This window comes from Chenopodium album, chromosome 15 (genome assembly GCF_948465745.1).
Source record: "Chenopodium album chromosome 15, dcCheAlbu1.1, whole genome shotgun sequence".
Lineage (NCBI taxonomy): Eukaryota > Viridiplantae > Streptophyta > Magnoliopsida > Caryophyllales > Amaranthaceae > Chenopodium > Chenopodium album.
Genome location: NC_137848.1, coordinates 46,886,526 through 46,913,832, shown reverse-complemented (window position 1 = coordinate 46,913,832; position 27,307 = coordinate 46,886,526). Strand labels below are relative to the sequence as shown.

The following is a 27,307-nucleotide window of genomic DNA, read 5'->3' as shown; positions in this document are numbered from 1 at the left end:
AAAAACCACCCAAAAACCTTAACCATCTCAACAAAAAAAAAAAAACCCATAAACAACCCCGAAACACCCAAAAAACAACATATGACACTCTATTAACAAACAACCTACTAGATCTATCAAAAAATCACTTAAAAAAGAGAGAGAAGAGGGACAACATCGACAATTAGAAGGAAAAGGGGCGGCGGCGCGGTGGACGAGGGAGGGTGGCGGTGTTGCAAGAAAAAGGGAGTAGGTCGCCGGTAGGGAGGGGTGGGGACTGACGAAGGGGGTGGGGGAGCTCGGCGCCGCTGGGGGGAGGGGGGTTGGAGTTGGTTGTTGGCAGTGAATTGGTACTTCCATCTTCATTCCCTTTCCCCTTTGTGAACAAACAACCTATAATAAATAAGGGAGTTGCTTTCTATTCTCCCTCTCTCCTTTTCTCTTAGTCATTCCCTTTCCCCTTTGTGAACCAAACGGCCCCTAAATATGATGTGGGGTTTTATGGTTTTTCTTGTTTATTTTCTCTAAGCTTTTGACTTTGGTCTGGTTTTGTGAAAATTAGAAGTTTGTGTTGCTTTTTGTGATGTTTGCAGAGTAATGAAGTATGTTGTGTTTGCGACAAATTCCCTAGCTTAAACTTTATAATTCCGTTTTTTTGTTGACAAACAGAATTAGGTATAGTGTGTTGGATTTGGTTTCGATTTTAATTTTTCGGGTGTATGAATTTTTCTGAATATAGAATTTGGTTTTGAATGTTTTTTTTATGTTCATGATTATAGATCAATATCTTGATGTCTGCATATTTGGAGGGGAGGAAGGGAGGCAGGATTGCTTTTGATGGTTGATTAATTTTTCGGGTTTTCGGATTGTACTAATTAGAAGCTGTTCTTTGTTTCGAATACTCCTTACTTAATTTTTGGGTTAAGAAAATGAGATTTTTTTTAAAAAAAAATATAGAAAATGAGATTATTTTAGCCTACCTGGAAGTATGATACCAAGTTGAATTTTAAGCGGTAAATGCTAAAGAACGTCCCGGGAGTATGGGATGAGATACTAAAAGTAAATAATTAACCTTTTGTGAACTAGTACAAGTACTATTTTGTGAACTATTTTAAGGGATTATTTGTAGGGATCGGAAAGGGATCACTACGACATCTATTATGTCACACACAAGACAATCAACTCAAATTCAATCCAATCAAACCAAATTCTCACACAACCAAACTAACACAACCAAGACAATAATTAAGCAATAGCAAAAGTATAATAATACCAACAATAATTGGAAGAAACAACAATCATCAACACACAAAGATTATACGTGGAAAACCCCTTCGATGTGAAGGATAAAACCATGGGACTAGTTAAGGAATTCACCCTAGCTTCTCTTAATGATAATTGGGGGTAAAATAAACCCGAATCTGTCTACACACGGTTTAACAACCCACCAACAATAACAAACAATAAGAGATCGAAATTAAGAGAGTAAAAGTAGAATTCACCCAAAAGACAACAGTTCTGTCCGAAGACAATTCTGACCAAACCAGACTTCAAAACGACGATCCAATTGTCCAAAATGAAGCCTTTGGTGTCAGGAGTAAGCTGTCAAAATTGAGCACGATCCAATGCTGAGAACTTCGACAACAACCAGTTTTGTAGAGGTTGCCCAAAAAAATCCGAAGTTGGAAGCTCTTCACAAGAAACCTCACTCTTTCTCTATTTTGTGTGTATGATATGCTCAGCTACAAGCTGCCTTACTTGGTCACTTGTTAGCCGCAAGATATCCCATCTAAATGTTCTAAGAGAAGCCACAATAGTTATGCCAAATATGGATCAAAAGTAAGACTTAACAAGTCCATGAAAATAGGCCATAATACATGAATCCAAAAGTAATATATGGGTATTGCAAATTGCGCTGGAACCACATACATTATTCATCGTACCGGGCGTTCGTTAACAAATCCTTTTAAAATTTCTAAATTCTAGGGAAGTATGGAGTACGGGGAGTACTTTGAACTCTGAACAAATAGTTGCTCCGTATTATATTATAGCCACCGGAGACCGGACTAACATTTTCTTCTTTCTTCAACCTTCCCCATCTTCCAATCTCCAGAACTTTCCCTCGCTGCTTTCAAATTCAGCACTATCAGCATAATTAGGGTTCCAAATTCTAACCTTTGATTTCTGCCACCTGCTTATCAATGGAAGACGAACCAGTTTTATGGCAATCAGAATCCAATTCAATGACCTCTTCAATGGTTGGTCGAGTAATGAACACGCTGCTTACCTCTCGACCGAAGAAACTTGAAGACGCCATTGTTAAACTCGGCGAAGCTCCAAAATCAACCTTTGCTGGTAACATTAATAGAATTTATTTATTTATTTCGTTTTTTTTCTGGAATTTTGTATGAATTTTGATGATTTGGTTGTTATTTTGTGTTTTCAGTTACACTAGATGAATCTCTGCGTGTTTTGAACAAGTATGTGAGAGACGCTGTTGATGAAGAAAAGCCATTAGACGAAGTTCTTATTCCTATGATTGAAAATGTAATGTATTTTATATCTTCAGAGTTTAATATTTGCATTTTAATTCTCTTTTTGATTATTCTTGAATTGATTGAAAATTGTGATTCGTGTTATGGACTCGGACAATGAAATTGGTGTCATATGGATGGTAGAAAGTAATGTGATTACTATAGTTGTGAAAATAAAGAATGCTCTAGCAAATTTAATTCAGATTGTATTGTGTGATTATTAAGCTGATGATGGCCTAGTGACTGTCCTGCTAAGGGTTGTGTTTGGCGACTTTAGGAGTGGTTTGGAAAAGAACGGGAATGTTGCAGAGAAGAGGCTAAGCAGTTTTATAGTGAAAGTGATTGATAATTGTTGTGAGATGGAGGTGTTTTGTGTCTGTATCTGTCAAATTTTGAATGCTATGTGAGAGAAGAATATTGGTATTATTGAGTTAGAAGGTTATTAGGGTGAGGCTTGTGTAAGTTGTTACGGAGTTGATCCTCACACAGAATTGTAAGTGCTGGGATTTCGATTGACGGACTTTCTCTATAGTTTACTTTACTAATGAAATGCTCACTTGGTTTGTAAGGAAGTGATTCTTCTGGTGGCCTGGTGCATTATTAATGACATATTCATTCTGCATTTCCGATTGATATGTTGGCAGTCCTTAGGTAGGCTACTCATTTTTTATTCGGTTAGTTGCAATTTGCTGAGTCTGTGATCAATAACTGACCTCGGATGAACTATGGTTTGTTGGTTCTGGTTGAGTGTATGTTTCGTACTTTTGTGTTTGTTCTAGTAACAAACTTGTTCCAAAAATTTAATCTTTTACACATATGTTGTGGGCTTTGGAAATGATTCTTTGATTTATCTTTACCCTATTTCACGTGCAGCTGTTGAGGTGCAAGGAGTCGAAGCATCCCAATCAGACAATGATTCTCTTGTACTGGCTATTTCAAGATGAAGCTCTTTTTTTGCCACTTGCTAAGGATCTTGTCAATATTATATCAAGGAGGGAAGATCGATATATTACACTTGGCTGGTGCAAGGTTGTACGCTCGCTTGTAATGTATGATACAAAAATGACAATCTTTTCAAAGAATGGTTAGTCTTTTTTACATAAAAAAAGTGTTATTAGTTTATGCCAGCTTACCGAGTGAATTGAATCATTAAATTTATACTTTTTATAGTAGAGAGGTTGAGCTGTATGATAACTTACTTTTGATGACAATAGCGCTGCATTTCCTAGATCCTTTATCTATTATGTGCTAATTGAAATGTTAATAGTACATTTACTCCTTCCTTTCCATAATAATTGACACATTTTGACTTATTTCACTATTCATATTCCAACTTTAACTATAGCTTTGGAGTTATGTATGAAAATCAATTTGTTGAGACATTTAGGCTACATTCCCCAATTTGTCATTTTTCTCTGCCTTTATGTCATTCTCACGGGGGGGGGGGGGGGGGGAGCTGATGCATTCTTGTCCCATCAAAGAACTATTTTTAGGTGTGACTTTGTATCTTTTCATAACTGTCTTTATGGTGTTTAATGTAATTTTCTACTGGCTATAATTCGGGTTAATAAAAAGCTGGATAGTGGACTTAGGCTTAATATGAAGAGTATTAGCCTTTTTGACTTAGGCTTAATATGATATAGATGAGCTCGAGCTGAACCGAGATTTATGTTGGCTCGTTTAGGTATTTTGTTTTTCAAGCTTAGTTCACAAGTAGCTCGTTTAATTCGAGATAGAGCTTGAGCCAAGCTACAATAATATATACAAGCTTTTAATAATTGAGTAAGATCAAATTTAAACGGGCATTTATAATCAAATTTAAACGGGCTTACTTTTTATAGGTTAGCTAATTGGAAAATTAATACCACATCCGTTTCACAATAGAGCATTGTTTTGACTTTTGTATTATTTTGTGAAACCGATGATAATTGAAATGTAATTTATGCGCTTAAAATCCTTCTCTTCCTTCTTACTATAGAAAAGTTTCTTAAAATGAGAAGGATTTTATTTACAACTATTTTTTACTAATTGTGCAAATTTTTTTAAAAAAATTAACAACTTGTAAGTCAATTTTGTACATTTAATGTAAAAAAAAAAAATAAAAAGTGCATAATCTGTGAAAAAAACTTTGCACATGTATCCATCTCATCCTTTCTAATAAACTTCTCATTAGTGTAGTTAAAGTTAATGAATGAATATTGCAAAACTCAAAACGTTGCATCTATTGTGAATTGGAGGTATTATGTAGTTGAAGTTGTATTTTGCTTAACTTTAATTAATTTATTTATTTATGTTCTCCATCCCAGGTTTCAAATCTAACCATCAAGCTTTATTGAAGATCCTTTCATCGAGTATTGGACATCTTTCAGTAATGGTGAAAAACGGTAGGTATGTTGTTCACCATTGCATATTGTGGATTAAATGTACTGCTGGTGTCATAATTTACATATCAGTTTTCATTTGATGAATGGAAAGTCTGTATCTGTCCGGCACAGATTGGTGTAGCCTTCGGATTTCTCCTATTTAACTACTACAGTTTTCTATATGCATCTGCCCAGCGTATTAAAAAGCGTGCCTTAGGCGCAAGGCGATGAGGGGTATGCGCTTAACTTGGTCTAGACGAGGCGTTTTTGGTTAAGCGAACAAAAAGCGCACGAGGTGCACCAAAAGCACACAAAGCACATATGAGGCGCACCTGAACCAAACTTCAGCCAAATTTTTTTAACTGGCCATATAGTGCGCCTCACTTCAAAGAGGCACACCTAGGAGCTGCAGAACCCCTCTCGCTTTAGTGCGCCTTGAGCTTTTTTATACTTTGCATCTGCCTCATTTTATATGTGGACTGCTAAGAGCTTTCAAAGTTAAGGGATGCCACTTAACTTCCCTTGCTCACTGAAGTTCCATTAGACTGTAGTCCTTCGAATTTGATGGCGTTAGCTGTTTTAATCTTAAGTAAAACAATAGTGTATTTATGTATACATATTGTGTCACTTAACTATACCACCTTTAGTGTGTTGCAGGATGGTTTTGAACTGCCAACTCGGCTTTCAGCAGCTGCTGCAGATTGTATATTAGTTCTCACTGAAGCGTTGACCCAAAAACTATTGGAGTCTGGCAATTTAAATGAAAAAGGAGCATTTAAACCTAATAAGCCAATCAGCATTTTTGAAGAGAAGCAGGTGGAACAAAATAATATGTCTTTTGAAGCCTCCATCAGCATTGATGGAAGGTTGTTGCTCTGGCAGAATTTGGATCAACTCATTGTTCTTGTTCAGAAACTTCAGTCAGTATGTTTACAACTCAGCCTTGTATTCTTCTTACGAAATTTGTTTCTGTTTGAAGAAAGTGTTATACTGCAATCGACAATTTGTGCCATCTGTTGCTACAAGTAATTATTTCCAAAAAAAAAAAGAAAAAAAAAAGTGATAAACAGAGATGAAATTTGTGACTGAACATGGCATCTGCAAAAATGTCATTATTTTCAAATACAATTGAGTAACGTTAGTGTTAATAAAATTTGGATGGTGAGGTTTGCAGTCTGACTTAAGTAACTAGTCTCTCTTTTATATTCTTGAAGTAAAATCACTCAATGGTTATTTAAGCTTAAAGCTGCCAACCATGATATAATCTTTTGAAGAAAAATTAAATGTGCAGCTTTAGGATTGTATAACTGCACTATGGTATTAGTTTGAGCTGTGGTTAGGAAGACCTACCTTAGGTAATAGATAATTGTTTGGATATATAAGGTGCTGTGATTTAAAATTAGACTGCTTTGTACTGCTGTAGAGATTGGTTGTTGATGTTAGCTCAGTTGTACTTTGAGTCTGAATGTACTAGGTGATGATGGTGGTGGCTAGCTGCTATCATGTCAAAAAGCACTATTTTTTAAGGACTATGTGAAGTGTGGACTCCTTTATGCTACTTGTGTCTTAAATTCATTGAAAATTAAAGTATCATGGGGAAAATATTCTCCAGTTATAGGAAAGGAGTGCTGGTATTACACCCCAAATGCACACAGCACACCCCATGTACACTTTTCTCCCTGGACTTCTGGAGTACTGCAAACAGTTGTTAATTATTAGACCTTTGAACCTAATATTTCATCATCCACTATTTGGGATTCCCTTAAACTTAAAGAAATCATTAAACTGGTTGGAGCCAAAGCAAGCTTGTATCTGATTATTGCTTGCTCCTCCTATCCTTTGGATCACTATTTCCATCATTTATGCCTCCTCCTATGTGGTTGGTTGTGAAACTGTCTCAAAATTGGTACTATCAGTTTTATTTCTACTTCTTAAAGAGAAAACCATAGGCAATAGATTTCAATGATCTAGGAGCATTGAAATGATCTTGTAAGATTATAAAAAAAGATCTGGTTGTTTAGTAGGAGGGTTTGCTTACTAATTAGGTCTGAGTCTTATTCTCTTGTGTGAGAAACACATAGTTAGGGTGTTATAAATTCCCCTAGTATACGACATTCCCATTGCAGCCATAGATTCATACTTAAACTTTGTGAATGGCCTATTTGGTATCGTTTGTAAGTATGTAGCATAATGTTTCTCTCCTGGGTTTTTGTCATAATTTTTTGTTCAAAGCCCAATTTAGTTTGGTCTTTTTTTGGGTCATTTTTGGCCAGGTAAAAGCTTGCTAGGTTTAACATTTTGCTACAAGCCCCCTCCCCTCCCTTAAATCTCACCGGATAATTTTGGTTAAGAAACTTATCGTAGAAGTGTAATTGTATTAGTAATATTGGGTGCTAATCTTGTGACGCAGTACAATTCAAGTGTCAAAAGGCCTCATATCTTTTGTTCATTCCTTGCCAACATATCTTATATGGCTATCTATGATGCCTCTTTGTAAAAGGAATGGGGCATCCACAGAGAAGAGGGAGGTTGGGAATATGCCAGGGTGGAAAAGGGAGGATAGTGGGTTCTTTGACTATTTATGATGATGTGAGTTGTTGTGATAGATTCAAGCTCATAGTCGAGATTTATCAAAGAAGTAAGAAGAGTTAGGAAGAATGATCGAGTGTTTTATTACAAGGCAAAAGATTTCTTATAACGGAAGCTTTAGGCTGCCACTCTCCAAATAGTGATTTGAGGTCACAACTCTTATAGGAATAAACTGATAATCTTCCTGCCTAATCCGTTCTCATATCTCTCTATATATGTACATGTTTACAATCCCTAATATGATGAGCTTTTGTCTTATGTGCACGTGGCATCTCTTGGTTCATTGCATATTTTCCCTTATTTATACCACATTTTATGACTACTAACAATACTAAGGTAGTGATCGGTAGCTTGTGGGTACCAGTTGTACCACACTCCAAGTTAGTGGCTTCAGGTAACAAGACTCCTAAAACTCTCTCACCAATTGCCTGCCTAATCCTTTCTCATCTCTCTCTACTTATGTGAATGGTTTCAAGCCCTAGGATGATTCTAGAATGAGCTTTTGTCTCATGTGCACAAGTGGCATCTCTTGGCTAATTGCATATTTTCCCTTATTTATAATACATTTGATGACTACTAACATTACTAAACTACCCATAATACCCCTCCCCTAAGTTGGTTCATAACAGTTGTGAAATACAATCTTAGCATGCAGCATATAGGTATCGTCGTTCTGACATTAGATTGTGGGATTCACCTTTTATTGAACATTATTGTGGTCATACATTCAAAATGACTTTTTATAAATACAAGTCTACAATTTCGTTTATTACTGCAGTCCTTTAGTCCAATATTCGTGTTGATAGATATTTGTGATGTGATGCCTTTTGTTGATGCAATGCTGTTTATTTATATGTGCAGTGGAGCCAAAAGAGTCGGACATTACATGCGAAAGGATTAGGGCAAGTTCTTAAGTGGTTGCAGCAGATAGAGAGTAATAGCACTCGACTTGAGGGTCATGAGTCAGGTCTGGTGTACCATCTCTGCTTTCAAACCCTTTGCATTATTTTTTTTTTTACTACATATTTTGTATTTGCTTTTTTTTTTTTTTTTTTTTTGTATCTGATTCTAAGTCTGTTAAATGTAAACAGGCTCTCAATTTGAAACAACTGGAGTACTACTTCTCTCCTCTTGTTGGAAACATTACAGTATGCTATCTCTTCTAGAAGACATTCAGTTTTACCAACGTGTCAATGAGTTAGTAGAACAGTATTTATCTGGAATCGAGGTTTGTTTATTGTTTCTTGACTTTCTTTATTTTGCTGCAAATCAAAGGTTATGCTGATATGACTGTTCAAGCTGAACTTAGTATTCTGAAATCGTCACTAATCTAAACGAGTAGGAAGATTTGCTTGGTTTTAATAGCTCAATTAGTGTATGGTTGTGTGATGGGTTCTTTAATTGATAATTGAGATCATTCAATCAAAGGTCAGTTTTGGATTTGTAAAGTTTTTTAATTTGTATTGATGTCGTCAAGCTCTTCATGAACTTACATATATCCAAGTCTTTACTTTTGGCAATGAAATTATTGTTATTTACAAATTTGCCAATATTGGACACGGCTAATCTAGGTCGTAGATCTCTTCTAATCCTTCCTGGATTTATTCTCATATGTAAGTGTACTCACTTAATCACGTAGACTTATTCTCGTTGGATCCTCTCAAATACATTGCGGATACTATAAATACATCAAAACTAGATGAAAAATCATCAAAGTCCTATAGAGGTGTAGAGATGACAAGGGTGAGAAAGAATTATCATTAGTATAACTCAAAATAAGTAATTTTATGAAGGAGCTATAACCAAGTAACCAACAACATCCTACACTCAAAATTAATTTTAATTTGAATCCAACCTAATTTTAACACACACTATTTGTAAAATTATATCCCCTCTTTCCTAATATATGATACGGTGATACCCATTAAGCCATCAAAACCATCAATACCCAAATCAAAACTTCAACAATCACAAAAGAAAATTAAGTACCTAGTTAAGGTAGTATAATATAAATTATGTTGGTCAAAAATTACAAATGCTCTGTTTTCATGACGCTTTAGTTAGTGATTTGTGTCAAAACTTTGCTAAGAACTGAGATCAAAACAGAGTATCACTCGCAACACAGAAGATGAATATAGCAACTGATGATATGATGTATTGATAATCAGAGTAACCAACAATACAACTCTCCTTCTTTCGAGAGGAAGGAAATCTCTCCCAAATCTTCTCACTACAAATTTCTGGATAAACATCTCCTATTACAAGTCCCCTATTTATAATCAGATGCCAGCAGCTTCTACAGCTAAGAAGGAATAACAAACTAATCCCAAAATTACCACATTACCCCAAACCCACTAACAAACTTCATAACCGAATTCCACCTCAGCATCAAGTTGCTGGAGAATTCTTTTTAGCCTTCCTGCGAGCATAAGTGATTATGGGCCTAGGCTGACTCCTTGCAAAGTTTTACCAGAAGATTTTAATTACAAATATTAGGATGACATAAAGTTGGATAAATTTAGAGATCAAGACTTACAAGGTCAAAGTTCTGCAAAATTGGATTAGCTATAGTTGTTTTGAACACTCTAGGTAAATTGTAAGAACATTATAGATACATTCAAAGTCCAATAAAGATATGTAGATACATTGGAAATATGTTATAGATACATCAATTTCTTTTTCTTTAAAATGGACCTAGGAAAATAACTAATATTAGCAAGAATTCCTAACAGAGGAGAGAGTATGAAAATGGGTGGAGAGAGAAAGGATATAGGGAGAGTTCTAGTTTTTTAGAAAAAAATTAGTCATGTAAATTAATCATTGGATTTATGGTAGTTAGGTAAAGGATGAGAGAGAGGGAGTTAAATAGATAAATTCAAAATGATATGTCATTATGTCGTAATTGGATTGATCTCCTTGCCACATATCTTGTCCATATATTATATGTAGTGGGTCTGTGGGTGTAACATAATTGGAGAGTGTGTGCGCGTTTGTTCACGTGCGTGAAGTTCTTTTGGCAATAACGCATGTGTTTTGTTCTCATACAATTCATAATTCATGTACAATAATAGTGCCTATTGCAACAAATACCTTTTCGAAAATTACACAAAATTTTGCATCGATTTCATTAAAGGAAATCATACATTGCCTTCACCGTAGAATATGACATTATATTTCCTTGTGGGTAAATCACATAATTTTGTGGCCTTTCTTGCATTTCACGAATGTAGTACCATACTGTATAGTCTAAATTGTTATTTGAAATGTTAAATTGTGGATTTCTCCTATTTATTAACGTAGTTGCAAATCTAAGTATACAAACGTAAAAAATACAATAATTTCTTCTGTACTCATAAATTCCTAGAAAGAGTTTGAGTAAGCTTATAAGATATCATAATCCAAATTATATAAAAAATTGTTACCAAAATTTAATAACATACTCCCTCTATTTTTTTTTTTTTTTAAATGCATTAGTTTGACCAACATATTTGACAAGCCGTAATTTTGGCCAATAATATTTATAATTGTCTATTAGTAAAAATTGTAACAAAATTAACCCATAAAAATATACATTGTGACTAATCTAATGATGTATTATATAATAACATTTATTTATTTTATAATAGTAAAAATATAAAGTCAAACATTGTATATGACTAGTGCAAAAGTCAAAGTGATGCATTTTAAAAAATCGGAGGGAGTATCTAGTTTTTACCCATACAAAGATTACAAAATTTAATTTGAGTGTTTGTCAAATATGGTTAATGTTTAATCAAGTGGTTTAAATATTTTATTTCAATGGGATAGTTAATTTGGTATCTTCATTAACTTTCATGAAATAATTTATAACCGAGAAACAAAATGAATGATTAGCCAATTAAACTAACGTTGCAAAGTCTTTATATAGGAAGAATATAATTGTTTTGCTAAAATTTTGAGAAATATAATAAGGGGCCGTTTGGTTAGGGGTATTCATCAAAGGGAATGTGAATCAACTTACCCGATTCCCTTTGTTGTTGTTTGTTAGACACTTTTTTCATTCCCTTTTCCCTCTCCATTACCCCAAATCCTTCCAACTTGATTCCCCACCCCCTAGACTTTTCCATTCCCTTTCCTTAGCCACCCCTCCACCACCACACCCACACTAGCCACCACCCAACTGTCACCAAGTTGCACCTCCACCGCCATCGTCTCCCCTTCCCCGACCATCGCCGCCGACCGGTAAGCGGTCCCCTCCCCTAAAAACCTTCCCCCACCGCACAAGTAGCTCATTTCTTTAACTTTCTAGCCACCACCTTACCATCCCACCGCCCAGCGACCACCCAGCTACCCTCGCAGCACCTCACCTTCCTCTCGTCGCCCTTCTTCGCCGCCCAAAAACCCCTCCCCTCCCCTCGAAAACCTTCCCCTACCTCGAAAACCCTAGAAATCTCGATCTCCTCCTCCCTGTAAAAACCGTCGGCCACCCTCGAGGGCGGTGGGAGAACTGGCAGCTATGCGGGGAGAGGGAATTGTTTCTAGGATTTTTGCGGGTTGGGGAAGGTTTTACGGGCGAGGGGAGAGCTGTGCAAGGGCGGAGAGCGGCGGAGGGGCAAGGGAGCGGCAGCGAAGGGTTGCGAGTGGTTGGGGATATGCGGCGAGTGGTAGGGTGGCTGGAAAAGGTGGGAAGTGAAGAAATTAGGTGGTTGTGTGGTGGTTGTGGGTTGGTGATAGTGTTTCCCTTTGTTTTTAAAACAAACAACATAGAAAATTTTGGGTAATTTCACTCCATTCTCTTTCTTTCCCTTTGTTCATTTCATTCCGTTTACCCTGTGTAAACCAAACGGCCCCTAATCGATTTTAATATATCCTCCGTTCTTTAATTATTGAAGCATAGGAGTTGCCGAGTTGGGCACAAGTTTTTTGGTAGTGGAAAAAACCTTGAGAGAGTGGTAAAAGTACAAAATTGTCCATGTGATTGTATACATAACTAAAAAATCAAGTGTTGAAAAGTAAGGTTATATTGGAATGTGCATTGTGAACATAAATATTTCTTTTCCTAAAATGGATATGGTGCAATATTTGTAAAACTTTCTTAAAAGACAAGTGGTGCAATGTTAAAATAATGGAGGAAGTAATAACTATTGAAATTACATTACTACTGAAGTAATATTAAAATTGTAAGCTTAAAACTTACATACATTTTTCGATTTAAAGATATTTATTTGCTTCCATATCAATAATTGCAATCATCATTTTTATTTTTGAATTATGTCTATTATTTGGAACTTTGAAAGAATTCACCTTGAATAAATCTTGAATCTTTTTTTTTTCCAACATTAACATTGGGTCATGAAGGGTATTGTGGCCGTTTTAGGAAGACACCATCACCTCACCCTTGGCTTATATAAATATATAATAGAGATGTTTGTATATACGAAGTATGTGTGTGTGGATTTTACCTCAAGAAATTGTCAATTAAATAAAATACCCTGTTTCTTAAAGCATCCACTTTCCTATAAAATAAAACTTGTAATTGATAACATCTCAACTTATTATCATATAAATATCTTAGCGTACATAATTTTTTGAACTCTTATGGGACGGAGGGAGTGCTTGGTAATGTAAATCAGAGAACCATTAATTAGTCAAAATAAAAATGACAAGGTCAACACTTGTATGCAAGGTTAAAATGACAAGTCTGAGCATCACAAGAGAACATAGTATATACACTCTTTCTCCTGTAAACGGTGCACCCTCTTCCTTAAGCTGCATGCATGTTGTGCGCATGCAATTAACATATAATGACTTCATGATCTGCACAATGTCATTATCCTGTTTCTGCGTGTCAGTCTCTCACTGTATACAGAACCAGGATGTAGAATATACAGTAAATCTGCTTGGAGAAAATATCCTCTTTAACTCTTATCATGCTTCAGTTAGCCCTTCTAGGCTTTGTCCTACCTGTAGTAATATTAGGCTGTTTGACATGATTTATGCAGTTTTATTCAGAGGATAATCTGAAGGATCATGTGGAAAACAAAGATAGCTGTGTAGAGACAATGAAGTTTTTCTTAAATTGTTTGGCCCTTTTATTGGGTCGTTTGGACCAAAAATTTCTGGAAAGTACAACATCTTTGTATGGACAACGGATTTCTCGTGCTCTTTTATCACTGGTAAGATGTATTCTTGTAAACCCTATATTTGTGAGAGGTATGTTAAATTGTTGTTTCAATTCCTATATCCTTTCCCTTTTCGCTTTTCCTCTATCTTAGAATACCTCCTTTTTCTGAAGTTTTTTTTTCATAAAGTTCTTAACACTATTACGGGGCGTTTGCGTAACACGGGGTGGAGGGAATGGAATTAAGAAAGGGATAGGAAAGGAAAGAAAAGAAAAACCCTTTGATAGAGTTGTTTGATAGTGTTTGGCCATTCACCTTTCTTTCTTTTCTCATCATTGCACTACACCCTTTTCGTCTATTCTTATGGTGATGCCTTGCTTTGCCACTGCCGCCTTCGGCGTCCCCGTCGCTGCCTCCTGGCCACCCCTTTTTCTCCTTCTTTTTTGTTGTTTTATAACCACCATTAAAGCTCAAATTTGAGGTTTTAATGCTTAAATTCGTCCATGAAAATATGGTCAAATTTAGTCGTCCAAAGCCACAAATGACGATTAAAGAAAGGTAATTTCCTATTTTTAATCTCTTCCCCCTTTTTTTTTTCCAAAATTTTAGGGTTGTGGGTTTGGGTGCTGGTTGGGCCTCTTCGGTGGAAGGGGGAGGTTTTTCCAGTGGGTGGGTGGGGGTGGATGGGTAGGTTGTTTTGAGAGAGTGGGATGTGATTATGGGTGGTTGGGAAGGGTGGCTATAGAGTTGCAAGGTGGTTGGGGGTGTGGTTTTATGGAGGTTTATTTTATTATGAGTGGCTTCTAGGTACTAATAGTGGTTGTGAGGGTGACGCTGTGATGGTGGCGGTGGCAGAGCGGAGCTGGTGAAGGTGGTTGTGGTGGTGGTGGTTAGACGGTTGTGGTTGGTATTGTGCTAGTAGGGAAGTGGTGTTGGGTGTGGTGGTATGTGCTTGGTGTGCTGTAGTATGGGTGACTTCAGAAATGGAATGGAAATACTATGGGGGTGGGCAGGATTAAGTGACACAATAGCTTCTACAATTTTAGGACAATTGTATTTGGTGCTTAAAATTTTATGTTAGTGGGGTATATTAGAGGTTTGATAGTAAACTTAAAATATTATGATAGTTGGTTTAATAGATTATTTGATACTTTCTCTGCTCCAATTTAGATGACAAGCCCCTTACTTTATTCCTTTTTTGACAAGCCGCTTTTACTAACTCACCCCCCATTATATATCACCTTTATACGCATTATCTCTGACTTCATCTACTTTTTTCTTATGTCTGCCTACCTTTTTACTGTTTCTCTCTCTCTCTCTCTCTCTCTCTCTCTCTACCGAATGTTTTCTTACATCCACTCACCACACCATCACCCTCTTTCCAATATGCCTTATTTTTAAATAGTTTGTGTTTAGAACTTTCGATGATGGAGGTAGTAAATGTTTGGTATGATGTAATAGGTATTAGGCATTATAAGACATCACTCAATCTTCTCTTTCCTCTTCTTTCACCCTTTCAATAGGCCCTTTATTGTTCTCATCACTTAAGGCTCCATGATTCCCAACTTATTTTTGCCAAACTTTTTATTTATTTATTTTGCTTTGCTTAACCTTTTTTTTTTTCTTACTCAAGTGATCTTTTTTTTAAAAATTAAACTTTTGCTTAACTTTGTTTATTTTTAGCCTAACCGAGGTTTTTTTTGGTCGAGCTTAGACTTATTTTTGCCAAACTAAACTTATTATTGCTTGATTAACTTACTCTTTATGAGGTTTTTTTTTTTTTTTTTTTTTTTTTGGTCCTACCCACTATTTGTTTTGAGGTGTTTTTATCTTGATTTACCCACTTTTTGTTTTGAAGGGTTTTCTTTACCTCGTTTGGAGGTTTTCTTTTATTCTACCCATTTTACTAAGTTCCATTTTACCATGCTACTTAATATACTTCCTCCGTTTCTATTTACTTGACCCATAGCCTTTGGCACAATATTTAAGGAGAGGAGAGAGAAATAGTATTTGATGTACATGGTTCACCTTATTACCCTCAAAAGTTGTCCCCCACATGCACTTTATGAGGGTATTTAGATAATTTGTTTATCAAAAGCTTACCAATTATAGTATGGGTCAAGTAATATGACATTTCCATTTTAGGAATGTTAGTCATGGAAATAGAAACGGAGGAAGTATATATTTTCTACTAAGTGCAAATTTAATTTTCAACATACTTTTTTCTAATTTTTTGGAAAAACGAAAATTTATTTACATTATGCACAAAAAAATATGCACATTGAATTTCAGTTAAATGTTTTTTAACATCAAGTTCAAAATATATGCACATTTATTACAAAATATTTGCACATAAAATCCTTCTCATTGTAAGAAACTTCTCATTATATATATAATGACATGTTTATAGATTCGTGCTAGAAATTTCGTTTTAGTTGCTGGAGGGAGTCAAGTGAATATGTAAACTTTGAGTTTTTGGAAAGTGACTAGGATAATTGTGTAGTCATAATATACCTTTAAGGATCATGGGAAATTTTGTTGGACAACTTGTAGACCAGTGATGTATTTGGGTCGGAATGTTGGGCTGCTAGGAGATATCAAATTAAGATGTGAGTAGCAAAAATGGATATGGTGAGATAAATGTGTGGAACACTTTAAGGGATAATATTAGGAATGTAAATATTTGGAGGAAAGTTAGAGTACTGGACAGTGAGGATAAAATAACGAAGAACCGATTGCGTTGGTTTGGGCAGAAGATGCACTGGTAAGGAAAGTAGGGAGTTGGGATCTTAGAAGATGCCAAGGGAGATCAAAGGTGACTTGGATGGAGAGGGAGTTGGGAATGATATAATGAAATTGGGCTAAAAGGGCATGGAGGGTGATGATCTTCGCTGAAGCCTACAAGATATTAATTCTTTGTTCATTTAGCTAACCCCAGTATTGGGATCATGGCTCTGATATTGTTTGTAACGCTAATAAATTTATGTTACCATGACATTGGCATGAGATTTTTCATACTTAACTACATTATCATTACAACCACTTGCTACCGAATAGGTTTCTAATGGCTCTAAGAGTAAAACTAGTGTGTTGCTAGTTGATCCACATATATGACTACTGCGAATTCTGGATGATCTTGTTTTGTTTTTAATCCCATTAATTTGTCTGGTTGTGGCTTTTGAAAATTGAAATTGGAAGTTTTGGGTAAATTATGGCACTTTGCAAGTCTTCACTCTCACCGTGCTCTCTATTCTCTAGTGTTTTTAAATTAGTTGTTGAAATTCTCTGCTTCTTGAAGCTTCACTGTGCAGATGAAGATGTGGTAAATGTTGCAGTTTGCATCTTTAGGTTTGTTATCCTTAAGATTGCTGGAAGTAGTTTCAATGATCCAATAGATTGCAAGGAGCTCTTAATGCCACTGCTGGGCCTTCTGGATGAGCGCGATGGTGCTTCCAGAGCTGTCACTGCTCTCATTGCTGATTTTTGCTCAATGTAATAATATCTTCTACTTAGTTTTATTTGTATCATCATTCTATTACATTGTCTATTTCCAACTTTACCACCACATCTATGTTGTAAAGTGTTGTGTGTTGATTTTACAGAACTTCAGATGATTGGTGCCTTAATGAAGTCCTTAAACGGTTAGCTTCTGGAAGCATATCTCAGAGGAGTAACGCTGCTGATGTCATCTCCGAACTCATCCGCTTGTCATCAAACTCGACAAAAGTGACCGCCAGTTCATTCTGGTATGCCAATATATTTTATTAGTGATGCATTTTTTATATATTTTTTATGGATATTTATGCATTTATTTTGGTTAAACGCAATTTCTGTTTTAGGCCAGACATAGCAAACCAACTGTTGGATTGCCTCAGAGATGAAGATGAATTAATACGCTCCAAGGCTATAAATTTGCTTCCACTTATAGGTTGGTGTCAGATCATGAACTCCTAGTTTTCTTAGTTGAATTTGAAGGGTTCTTTTGCACAACATGATGAAACTTTCCAGGAGATTCTTGCAAAAATAAACTTTTTCATTAAATGCCAATTTTGTCATACTACCTCCGTTTTTTTTTTTTTTTTTTTTTTTTTTTTTTTTTTTTTTTGTTTCATTGAATTACTTTAGATATGCAGGTATTATATCATATGTAAAATTTGAGTGGTTGTAAGAAATAGGTGGATAAAGTAAGAGTGATGGAGTAAATATGTGGCTAGAGAGCAAGTGGGGTAGGAGATGGATAAAAAAGTGGATAAAAGGTTGCCATAAACGAACTAAGTAAAACCCTGAACGACAGATGAGATCAGAGATGTACAATATGCTCTAGAATGTGTATCCTCTTTAAAAATCTAGTGCTGATGCAGCTGGTCTATGGTATAGATTTTTTTTTATTTTTTATTTTTTTTTTATAAATAATTTCATTAAGGTGCTTCATATTTGGTAAAGGTTTCTTGACTTTTGCCTAACTTGCCTTCAGCTTTGGTTGGATTTTGGTCTGTTGTATTATTCTGGACCCTACTGAGATTGTTGTTATTGTTCAAAAACTGGATCCTTGGTTAACTCTGTTCCTTTTGCAGATCCATCTTTAGTGTTGCCCGCACTAGTCCGCATTATTTCTACGACTGATGGGACTATGAAATCAGCTGCAATCAATGCATTTGCCCAAGTTCTTAGGCTTTACAACACAAAGTTTGAGGTTATCAGGATGGTGCTCGACTCTTTAAGGTAATTTAGAATTGAGACAGTCACAGGATGTTTATTTGTGACTCTAGATTATGTTGAAAGCAGTGTTCAAATTATATGCAGCTAAATAGTGTGACATTCTGATTGATTTATCGATGAACCTTGAAATGGTGATATCGTTTTATCACTTGCTATTGGTTGTATTGTAATGGTTAATGTGTATGCTTTAATTGTGTCTCATACCTGGAAAATTTTCCCTTTTTCAGCGACCTCCACAATAATAATTACAATCATCAAGAGGGTTCTGGAGGCGTGAAGGAAGGTATTCCTGCTGTTTTCGTAATTCATCTGCTGGCAAATTTATAAAAATAGCATTTTGAACACATAAATTGTAAAAATTGTGTGATCATGTAATGAACTGTCTTAGGAGAGGGGTATTGTGGGTAGTTTAGTATGTTAGTGGTCATCAAATGTTGTACTAAGGGAAAATATGCAATGAATCAAGTGATGCCACCTGTGCACATGAGACAAATGCTCAGTCTAGAATCATCCTAGGGATGGAGAATGTAAATACAAAAATAGAAGAGAGATATTGAGAGGGTAGCCAGAAATTTGGATTGTGAAAGCTTAGAGAGTTATGGCCTCAAGCATTGTTGGAGAGTGATAGCCTCAATCAATCAATCAATCAATCAAAGCCTTAATCCCAAAAGTGGGGTCGGCTAACATGAACCAAGTTTGATTATTCCGTGTAGTCATCAACATAAATCTTTCTCCTCCATCCCTTACGATCCAAAACTTCATCCTCACGTAAATCCATGCACTTCATATCCTTCCTCACTCCTTCCAACCAAGTCATCTTTGGTCTCCCTCTTCCTCGTTTAATCCCTCCATGGTCCCACTCTTCCACTCTTCGCACCGGTGCACCCTCGGGTCTCCGTCTTACATGTCCAAACCAACGCAGACGATTTTCCCTTAGTTTATCTACAATGCCCGCCACACCTACTTTCTTGCGAATAACCTCATTTCTGATTCTATCTCTTAAAGTGTTTCCACACATCCACCTTAACATGCGCATTTCCGTAACCTCCATCTTTTTAATATGCTCTTTCTTAGAAGCCCAACATTCTGTACCATAGAGCAACACTGGTCGTATGGCAGTCCTGTAGAATTTTCCCTTCAACTTCATCTTTGGAGAGTGATAGCCTAAAGCTAATTAAACCTATCATTTTGTAACCATTTTGTGGGGGTGTGGTATGAAAACCTAGTGCTAAATACAGAGACCCCAACTACAAATTAGGAATGTTATTTAGATCTGGCGCTGTTTCCTACTGACCAGATTTAACTAGCTTATCTGCAAGCAGCTCACTTACTGTTATATCCTAAATTTTGTTCCACTATGATCATACCTTAATGCCTAGTTTCTAACCCTCGATGAATAACTTTTTTTGTTTGGTCCTGTTTAAATACTGTTCAAAAATTTTCCTTTTGACGTTCACACATTTGTCAATCTTGCAGAATCATCAAAATATGACCCTGATGAAGTATTCAGGCTAATTCCAGAGTGGTCAAAAGCCGTAAGTTTTCACCGATAGTGGAGATCCTATTTACAAAAAAATCGTGCTTAGTTGTCTGAAAAAACTTAACAGCTCACAATGTATAAACAGATTGTCTTAGTTTCCATGTTTATTACCATAACAGACTGCTCCCCCCCCCCCCCCCCCTCTCTTCCTTCACTGGAATAACAAACAACCTTGAGTGGTGGCTGTATGGCTTGTTGCTGATTCATCACAGGGAAGTAGACGATGGAGCCGTGGTGGTTTGAGTGGCGGCAGCTATAATTTTGGGGCTTTTGATTGGTTTTAATCTGCTATGATTTCTTAATTAGTTGATTGGGTTCGTGAATAAGCTTTCTTGATTGACCATCATGTTGTTTCCTGATGGAGGAGGATGTGCACAGTTTTGCTGTGGTTGCGAAGTTGAGGGTTGGTTTTTGTGGAAGGTATGTGGGGTGGTAGCGCTGTTTTTTGTTTTTAACAAAAAAATAAAATTGTTGGGTTGTGGTGTGCTTCCGGCAGCAATGGAGAGGTGGTCATGTGGGAAGTGATGGTGGATGGACAGTTGTAGTGAGGAAAATCACTCAATTAGTGAATTAGGGTAGAAGGAAGGGTTTTATTTATTTATTTTTGAAGGAAAGATATATTAAAAAATAACAAATTAGATTTATAAAAAAAAAAAAAAAAAAAAAGAGAAAAAAAAAAGAAAAAAAAAAGGTGCTCATAGTTAAATTGTAATTGGGAATCCAATGAGAAGAACCCCGATAGTTGGGATTACTCTTGTTAATCTTTCCTACTACCTCCGTTAATTATTAAGTGCAACTTTGAAATATTTTATATCTCACAAATAATACCCCAAAGTTGCACATAATAATTAACGGAGGTAGTATATTAAATTGCCAACAAATTCAAAGAATTTCTCATTCATTATATTTCTTAATTTTTGTTTTCTTTTGGCGGAAGATAATTTGTTCTATGCATGTGTATATAATGTACTTCATATAATTGTTTGAGACATCAATTGAAAACCTTTTCTGTTTTCTTTGTTTTTTATTTTTAATTCTTTTATGGAGACAGGTTCAAGATTGGAACTTGTTGGTAGGGCCACTTGTAGAAAAGATGCTTTCTGAGCCAACAAATGCAATTCTTGTTAGATTCTTAAGTTGTGTAAGTGAGCATCTGGCAGACGCTGCAGACCTTGTCCTTGGGCGAATTCTTGTACAAGTGCAGAAACAAGAAGAGTAAGTACTCCATTCTGTCTTCATCCTCAATTCCTCATTTTAAGGATTACTTTCTGTGGCTACTGTTGGTTGTTTGCTAAAACTCAAACAGCATCAATATGAATGCTATTATCTTTTAACACTCTTGTAGATACCACCATAACCTGACAGATTAATTAAAAAATAGCTTAGTAAGTGTACACTGCTTTCAGTGCTATCCTACCACATCTTCTGGTAATTTTATTAGGGCTGATTGAAAAATCAATTATTGATGCTGGATGTACTCTATTGGTGATATGTTTTCTTTTGCTGAAATTCTACAAGAGGTGATGTTGTGGATCACAATATCTTATATGAATTCCACCTGGTTGGTCTTTGACTGGGTTTGTTAAGCCTAGAGGTAAAATGGGAGATGAAGGAATTTTTGAATGTCTATAAATACATATTGTACATGTAAAGGTATATTCCAAACTTGTGATATGCAATATTTGCACATCACCAGGGACAATTAAACTTGTATAGAAATATTGTAGCCAAAAAATTTCTTGTATGAAATGTATCTGCAGGCTCCATCTAGAGTCAATACACAAGCATTTATCTGTTGATATATTTTTTTTATTTCCCCAAAGGTGGGGTGGGGAAAAATTCATCTGTAATTGTGTTCTGTTTTGAAAATGTTTTCCATCCATCGAATCAATAGAATCTTAATAGCAAATGTTTCGTAATAGCTTCAATTTTGTGGTTTTGTGAACATATTTTATGATTCACCACTGCTGTACAATGATGGACTCATTAGTTCTGCAAGACTGTTTTATTAAATATTCATAAGGTGGTATGTTTTAGGAAAATGTTGGACATAGCCGTTAGGGATCTGTCTAATTGATAGACATTTTCCCACAGTAGAGATAGCAAACATTTATTACACCTAATGATTCTTGATTTTATCAATAAATACCTTAAGAAATATGTTTCTGATGCTTAAATCCTCAACGACTATGTTTAACAACCCATATCTTTATAATGTTTAAGTGTGTTCTGTTCTCAATGTTTGATACTTTTGAATGGTTGCCAGAAAGTGACATTATTGTTTGGTGCATTCTGGGATCTGTTGTCTTTTTTTTAGGTTGATTCTCTAAAAGTGTTCGATGCTGATAAATTTGATTTTGCTCCCCAACAGGATGATTGGATCAATACATGCTACAGTAGATAAAAAGACCTGTAAGAATGATGCCTCAGATAGAGTGGAAAACATGCTGTTTGATCGCCTCTGCCCATTACTTATAATTAAAGTGCTTCCTCTGCGGGTTTTCGATGACTTCAACTGTATTACTATGTATGGTCAGGCTTTAAAACAATGTGTTGCAAATGGTAAGTTTTCTATTCTTTGTTTTCTAGACAACAAGAAAAGGCAATTAGAGTTTAATTAAGTGGACAAAGGTGGTTAGGGTTGTTTTCGATTCTGCTTTAGGATCTGATTGTGGTTATGTACCTACAAATGGGAGTATGAAGGCAGGGACAGTGATCTATGGGTTTATTTTTCCCTCTTTCTTTTGTAATTTCTTGTATACTTATATTTTAGGCTTTAGGAAAGTATTGCCAAAAAATATTGCACTCGTGGGAAATTGGTTCTGGTTTTTTCTCGTGATTCTCAGTCCTTTTTTCATTGATTTATCAAGAGCAAATACGGGTTGCACCAATATAGATGGGTTGCAAAAGTGGCTACTAGAGTGACACATCTTTGTCCTAGGTGTTCATTTATTCTCCACTTTAGTGAGGTTCAAGGTAAGGGATGACCGTCATATCCTTTTTTCGGGGTGTTGTTTGGAGAGGAGACCTCTGAATGATAGGGAGTTAGAGGAGCTCACTCTTCGACCTAGAGTTGTTGGATTTTCAGTTTGGTGAATTGGATGATGTGTGGACAAGTGATTTACGGAGACGTTCTCTTGCAATTTTTTTTCTCAATTATTTGAACCAACCCCCTCCTTTTCCAGTTTTGTCAGTATCAAACTTCTTTTAAAAAGCCAGGGTGCCTCTTAAGGCGAGTGCTTTTGTGGCAACTTTGGCATTAGGGAGATTAACACTAATGACTTGCTTTGTTGTGCTAATAGTGAGTCTTAGGCTACGCTCTTTTACCTTATTTTAGGAACTTAATACCTGTTATAAGGCCACAAAAATTTTAGACTAGACTTTATCTTCTTATTTACGCTTACATATTGCCAAATGTTTGGAATTTCCTACTATTATGAAAATTAGGTATTTTGAAATAACCCATTGCGAGAATTCTGACAAGACCCTACTTCATAGTGTTTTTGCTTATATATTAATAGACAAATACGGTCAAAGTTTTGTCAATTCAGGAGAAATTATCAAACCAGATTAGACAGATGAGGAATTGTGGGTTTGTGGCTTTAGAGAAGGGTCAAAACTCAGAACTCCTGGGTCTTTTCACACATATCTTTGGCTTTTGAATTGTTGTGGGGAAAAGTCACTTGTTTGTCCTCTTTTGCTTGTACTCCTTTATCTGTGCTGTTAATGTAAAAAAAAATTCTTAAAAATATAATTAAGTTCTGTTCTGCTATAAGCTTTATGTTTCTGTTTGGCCTGACATTAACAGTTATGGGTCCATACATATTTTGTGAGGGTTGATAGGAATTAGATTGTTTATGGCCATATCTCCACTTAGATAATTGCTGTACAATACTGTGGAAAGCGTTTTGTCCTTTAGATGCTGTTTAGGTTGTCCTAACTTTAAAGACATCCATGATGCTCCCATCTGGCTGAGCTAGGTTTTCCTTCTAGGTGCCAACTCCAGTGAAGATTCTGAATCTATTAGGAAGGGTCAGTAAGGCCTTGGGTGGCATTTCTTTTGTGATTGAACTGCAAACAAAAAGCAACTAGAATTACTAGGTAGGGTGTAGATTTGTCATTTGTACCATAAAAGCCACTAATAGCTCTGGACATATTGATTTCCTGGCCTTGAATAGAAATGACGCTGAGCTGCTGAAGCATGTAGTGTCATTAAAATATGAATGTGTTTTGAGGTGTTCAATAGATTTGGGATCATTGCTTATCTGCAATGTGGTCTATTTTATAAACGTGACTCTCTCTGCTTATTTGTATTTGGCTACATTTATCGTGTGAAGAGGTGAAAATCCTCAAAGAGATGAAGAAATAAGAGGGGTTTTGAATTTGATATTTGATTTTGTGACAACACCACTCTTTTTACTTGGATTTGTAATATTGTAATAATACAGTTAATTTTTTGTTTGAATTCTGTTTACTGGCATTTGTAAATTATTAAGTCCATATCTTGCTTCGAGTTGACATGACCAACATTTGTGGGGTACCAGGTACGGATAATATTGATGTCTTTGATTATGAATGTGTTGCCACTTTCCTCTTTAACAGGTCAGTCAAAGATCAGTACTGCTTTGCTATTGCTCATGGCTCTCTCTTTCCAATATTTAGGAATCGCTGCTTTTTAATTTAACATTTATTATTTTTCTGTCAGGGCTTTTAGTCAGTCTGAATATGAAGATGTGAGAAAACTTGCTGCTGAACTCTGCGGTCGCATTCATCCCCAAGTATGTAAAATTTCATATGCTTACCTTATTTCATTTTATTGTTTATTTTCTTAAAAAAAGAATAAAAAAATACAAGAGATGCCTTCACCCTACTACCCTAGTTGCTGGCCCCCTGCTGAACTCTGGTACCCTCTGCTTTGTATATCTCCAGATTCTCTTTCCTGTCGCTCTTTCTTATTTGCAACGCACTGCTGAAAGTAAGGATGCCATGCGGATGAAATCTTGTCTGTTTGCTGTTTGCACCTCACTGTCGGTAAATATCTCTCAACCTTTCTATCTTTTGTGCATTTTATGTACTAATCATCTTTGAGGCTTTTATTGCCTTTCAATGTTTCTCTTAATGCTCTATTTAGTTTTGCTGTATGTATAGCTACTGAAATAGGAAGTATACTTAGCCTTCAGTTCACTTGTGCATCTTATGTGTACCTTATCATTTTGTCGTAATGTATGACCAAATCCCCCTAACACTACTCTTTGATTCACTTTTTTTGGGTGGGGTTGATGATGGGGTAGAAACTGTAATAAATGTTTCCTTCCTGCCTTGGTATGCTTTTAATTTGAGCTAACTGTTCATCTTGCTTATTTGGTAGATTAGAGGGTGGGACTCAGCTTCTCATCCCGACATAACCAAGATTATAAGAACACTGCAAGCTGTTCTATTGTGGCCTTCTGTGGATGGGGATGAAGGTAGGCACTTTCTTCCTTATGTTTCTACATGCTTAGATGTGAGTTTAAGATTCCAACCTTTCTGTAGTTTTCAAAGTACAACATGGGTGCATCGACTGTCTATCCCTAATTATATGCGCGGAATTGCAAGCTCCGAAAACAGTGAGAGGCTCAGCTGAGAAGTCTGATACCCAGAACGGTAATTAAGATTAATAAAAACTTTGGGATGAAGATCATTTTGACCCTTTGAATGTCAGCCTTATTGGCTTTTGTGCTTTTGCAGCCTTAATAATCCAAACTTCTGGAGCTCTTATCTCTGGAAGCTCTGTCCTTTCGTTTGTCATTGATAATTTGACTAAGGATAATTATGAAGCTGGTCTCCGCTACAAACTAGTTGAAGATACTGCACATGGGACTTGCATATCCATCTCATTTCGTTTGTGCATGGCTAATGTCCTCATTAGTGCTTGCCAAAAAATGCCAGAATCTGTCAAAAACACTTTTGCACGAAAGACCCTTCCATGTCTCATTTCTTCAACTCAGGTTTGCTTTTTTGTTTGATGTCATAGTTGATCCTCTTCTCAATTTATTTGTTGAACTTATATTGTGAGGAAGTGGTAAAACTATCTTCTCCGGTACAAATTATTACAGGACATAGAGAATGCAGAGATCAGAGCTGCTTGTGTTCAGGTCCTGTTTTCTGCTGCATGTCATTTAAAATTGGGAATTGTTCCTTATGCACATGATCTTCTCAAAATTTCACTCAGTTCTCTTAGAAAAGAAGCTGAACAGGTAACTAGTCTATTTCTTCTCAAGGATATTTGAAGATGGTTCACTTTATTTTGTAATCAGCAATGTACAAAGAACTTATTCTCTGGTCATTTGTCTCAGAACAAACATTATAATAACCGCAGATTATCCTCGGATAAAAAAAAAAAAAAAAAAAAAAAAAGTGTGAGTGTGAGAGCAACAAATATTAATTTTCTTCCATGTCCTTGTTTAGTGTCTACTGCAATTGAGTTTATGCTGTTGCCTGCTCATTTCTACTCGCCCGCATCACTTCTTAACCTCTTTAGAGTACATAAGTATATATGTATCCTGATAGAAATTCTTCTTGCATTCTTTTTTTTTTTTTTTTTCCGAAAGAGGTATATGGGATGGATTGCCTGAAAGCCCATAAAAAAATTCAGCAAATGATGAACATTGTAGAATGGGCACTTGCTAGTCAAATGAAAAAAAAAAACTCCTACAGTATTTTGTAATGACTAGAATTTAATTACATGAATTCAGTTTTTTACTTGTTCGTTAAGAACTCTTATGCTTGTGTGATTTGATTCTCAGGAAAAAATGGCAGGAGCCAAGCTGATGGCATCCCTTATGGCCAGTGATGATGCGGTGATTGAAAGAATTTCAGGGAAATTACTTGAGGCAAGATCCATTTTGCTACATGTATCTACTTCTGATCCATCACCCCAGTTGAGACAAGTATGCCAGAAACTTCTTGTATGCTTGACTTCTCAATAGAAAAATTTCTTGCTATGGAATATTTTTGCCTTTGCAATACACCTGTAAATATCTTTTATGTATGAAGTTAAGGTTATTGTAACTTTTGCCCTCTTCAGTGTAGACATGTAGTATCTCACTGAAATGACTGGTAGGATGTATAAGCAAATCTGTGAAAAGCTTATTCACGGAGACGTAAACCCTGTAATTTTACAAGTTTTTGGCTTTGGAGGTGTCTGCCACCTATGCCTCCACCAGTTGATGATCACTGCAGGTTCTCTACTTATCCCTGAGACCCTGACCATATAATTCTAACCCTCCTTCCCTTTACTGTTCATATAGGCTATTTAACCCTGAAAAGAAGAAAAAGGGAAAGGGACTAATACACACAAAGCTTACTGCTATCATTAGGCCTTCTTGGACACTCACCACGGAATCCCACCACTGCCTTAGCCGCAACCTTCAAACCTTGTCAAAAACTAGGTTGTCAGTGGTCATTGTGGGTTGCATTTCAGATTACCCTTTAATCAATGGC

General features: G+C 36.0%; 1 protein-coding gene across 2 annotated transcripts; it reads left to right on the top strand.

The window, feature by feature from the left end:
• Positions 1 to 1,928: 1,928 nt before the first annotated feature.
• Positions 1,929 to 27,065, top strand: LOC145583218 (uncharacterized). Of its 2 annotated transcripts, XM_081640403.1 has the most exons (24): positions 1,929 to 2,334; positions 2,426 to 2,526; positions 3,387 to 3,597; positions 4,820 to 4,901; positions 5,524 to 5,800; positions 8,327 to 8,432; positions 8,557 to 8,693; positions 13,447 to 13,620; positions 16,865 to 17,058; positions 17,169 to 17,312; positions 17,406 to 17,494; positions 18,141 to 18,288; positions 18,513 to 18,568; positions 19,762 to 19,820; positions 20,877 to 21,040; positions 22,197 to 22,387; positions 24,370 to 24,427; positions 24,531 to 24,603; positions 24,755 to 24,856; positions 25,194 to 25,290; positions 25,358 to 25,468; positions 25,553 to 25,812; positions 25,921 to 26,061; positions 26,611 to 27,065. In XM_081640403.1, the coding sequence occupies exons 1-24, from the start codon at positions 2,181 to 2,183 to the stop codon at positions 26,791 to 26,793; spliced, it is 3,312 nt and encodes a 1,103-aa protein (XP_081496529.1). In that variant the 5' UTR covers positions 1,929 to 2,180; the 3' UTR covers positions 26,794 to 27,065. The 2 variants fall into 2 exon arrangements, with proteins under 2 accessions (XP_081496529.1, XP_081496530.1); XM_081640404.1 differs by lacking the exons at positions 1,929 to 2,334; positions 2,426 to 2,526 and having other exon boundaries at positions 3,537 to 3,597; positions 4,820 to 4,897.
• The last annotated feature ends 242 nt before the right edge of the window (positions 27,066 to 27,307 follow it).

What these genes read in the sequence shown, in the direction of transcription:
- LOC145583218 (XM_081640403.1), top strand. Translation starts at nt 2,181, where the DNA reads ATGGAAGACGAACCAGTTTTATGGCAATCAGAATCCAATTCAATGACC. An exon ending in GACAATCTTTTCAAAGAATG is followed by an intron (nt 3,598 to 4,819) that starts GTTAGTCTTTTT and finishes TCTCCATCCCAG; the next exon opens with GTTTCAAATCTAACCATCAA. An exon ending in CTGTTTGCACCTCACTGTCG is followed by an intron (nt 24,857 to 25,193) that starts GTAAATATCTCT and finishes CTTATTTGGTAG; the next exon opens with ATTAGAGGGTGGGACTCAGC.